Source organism: Sphaeroforma arctica (genome assembly GCF_001186125.1).
Source record: "Sphaeroforma arctica JP610 unplaced genomic scaffold supercont1.1554, whole genome shotgun sequence".
Lineage (NCBI taxonomy): Eukaryota > Ichthyosporea > Ichthyophonida > Sphaeroforma > Sphaeroforma arctica.
In genome coordinates, this window is record NW_014039004.1 from 235 (window position 1) to 2,385 (window position 2,151).

Below are 2,151 nucleotides of genomic sequence, written 5' to 3' on the forward strand. Positions count from 1 at the left end.
TTTTTGTGCTCTCTGAGGTCTATAGTTGTTATTGCAAGACAGTTGACAGCTCCTCCTGTCGTGGCATTTTGAACGTGTACGTTGATTGTCGGCATTATTGAAAGCCACTTACTAAAACGTGGTTTGTGTGTTTGAATTTCATGTTCAGATTAATGCCTGCGTGTACTAACTACGTTTGTTATTGTCTGTCCTAGAGGGCGGGCTAACATTTTCGCTGAGATTATTTTCACGTGTGTTGTGTGTGTCAAATTCGAACATCTCGAATGTGAGGTGTATCTGTGTCGAGTTTTCGATGCGCCTACGAATAGATGTGTGGTGTGTGCCGCGTGTGTCCATACACACTTTGCTTTTCTCAGTAGCATGGCATGAGCGTCCAGTAATTGGTATATCTTGTCTCACACTTGCGGTCGGAATTGCTGGCGAATCAAATGTGATATCCTGCAGTTGTACTCTGGCGTGTCTTTAGCGAGTGTGTAGTGTTTGTATTAATGATAGTTGAACACTGCTATGCACATGCATGTTGCATCGAGTGTGTAGTTTCTGCATTAATGATAGTTGAACGCTGCTATGCACATGTATGTTGCATCGAATGTGTAGTGTTTGTATTAATGATAGTTGAACGCTGCTATGCACATGCATGTTGCACCGAATGTGTAGTGTTTGTATTAATAATACTTGAACACTGCTATGCACATGCATGTCTCACCGAGTGTGTAGTGTCTGTATCAATGGTAGCTGAACGTTGCTATGCACATGCATGTTGCACCTGGCCGTTTTGCCCTGGAACGGAGCATTGTGGTCTGCATGACATACCAATCACTTGCCGCACCTTCTTTGCTATTGTTTTGCAAATGTATTCAGGGCAAACGTCATCGATGATCAGGTCATATCGCTGACTCAGACAGGTAGGCCTGTCCTTGCATTTGTGTGCGTGGGTTTGATATTCAGAGAGTATGGGCATTGTTTGGAAATACTTTAAAGAGTTAATGCTTATTTAATGCTCAAAATCAGTTCTTGAATTCAGACACCCGTTTCGTGACATGAGTGTACAATTGACGCGACCTTAGTGGGAGAGAAACGATAGATCCGATCACGTACCAAATACACACTCAGCTCATTCGCTTTACAAATCAGGAAGTCTCACTTCGGTTGCACGATCCAACATATATGCAGACACCTGCCGTACATGCTTAATTATGACCACCTTATATGAACTGATTTGGACGTACACAATGTTTGATGTTACATCCGTCTTATTATACTTCTCACAACTACGCAACAGACACAGACGTTCTATTCCGTGTGCACAACACCATAAATCACCGGACACCAGAATTGTCAGAGTCTTTCGCTCGGGGGACTCTACGCAGATACTTTCAACTGGATGTGTGCTTGAATGACCTCTACAAACAGTGGATGGCTGCTGATGCGTATGTAGTGCTTGTTTGTGATGTACCTGTTCGTTGTCCAATAAACCAGAGTGGTTATAACGTATGACAGATGTAGGAGGGTTTGTTCTTACAATCCTCCCCGTCAGGCAAACTCGAATTAGTGCATTGTGAAGCATGTTGCGGTGGATATCGCTGTTACTTTGGTCTACTTCTACAGACAGATATAGAGTGTGAGTATCTGTCGGCTTGAATATTATAAGTCAACACCATTTCATTTGTGCGTATGTATATAACCATGTATCACTGCGTGGGTAGAGTCTTAGTACATTATGAATATTAATATCCATGTATTAATGCGCTATTACGCATGTATCACTGCGCTTCTAACCTATGTATATATGAATGTAATTATTGATGTAGCATGTCGCTTCTAACAGCATACAATACGCATCCATCCGTAACAGTAATATACGGAAGTTCGCCAACGTCATGCCCGGCTTGAGGACCATGCGGCAAGATCCGGTGGAGAATGTGTTCTCATTCATCTGCTCGTCAAACAACAACATTGCACGCATCACCCAGATGGTCCACAATCTGAAGCGAGTCTACGGCCGCGAAATCTCACATGAGGGTCTGGGTATGTGCCAGCCTGAGTTGTAGCCTGTCATCCTTATGGGTTTATGCGCTTTTATACACATACATACATACATACATACATACCCACACACACACACACACACACACACACACACACACACAC

The 2,151-nt window shown here is 43.1% G+C and overlaps 1 protein-coding gene across 1 annotated transcript; it reads left to right on the forward strand.

Annotated features, from left to right (window-relative positions):
* Positions 1-1,828: 1,828 nt before the first annotated feature.
* SARC_11166 (hypothetical protein) lies at positions 1,829-2,051 on the forward strand (the record flags this gene model as incomplete). The annotated part of the gene is made up of 1 exon (XM_014294752.1): positions 1,829-2,051. A coding segment is annotated over one exon (223 nt), but the record flags the coding sequence as incomplete, so codon positions are not given.
* Positions 2,052-2,151: the final 100 nt, after the last annotated feature.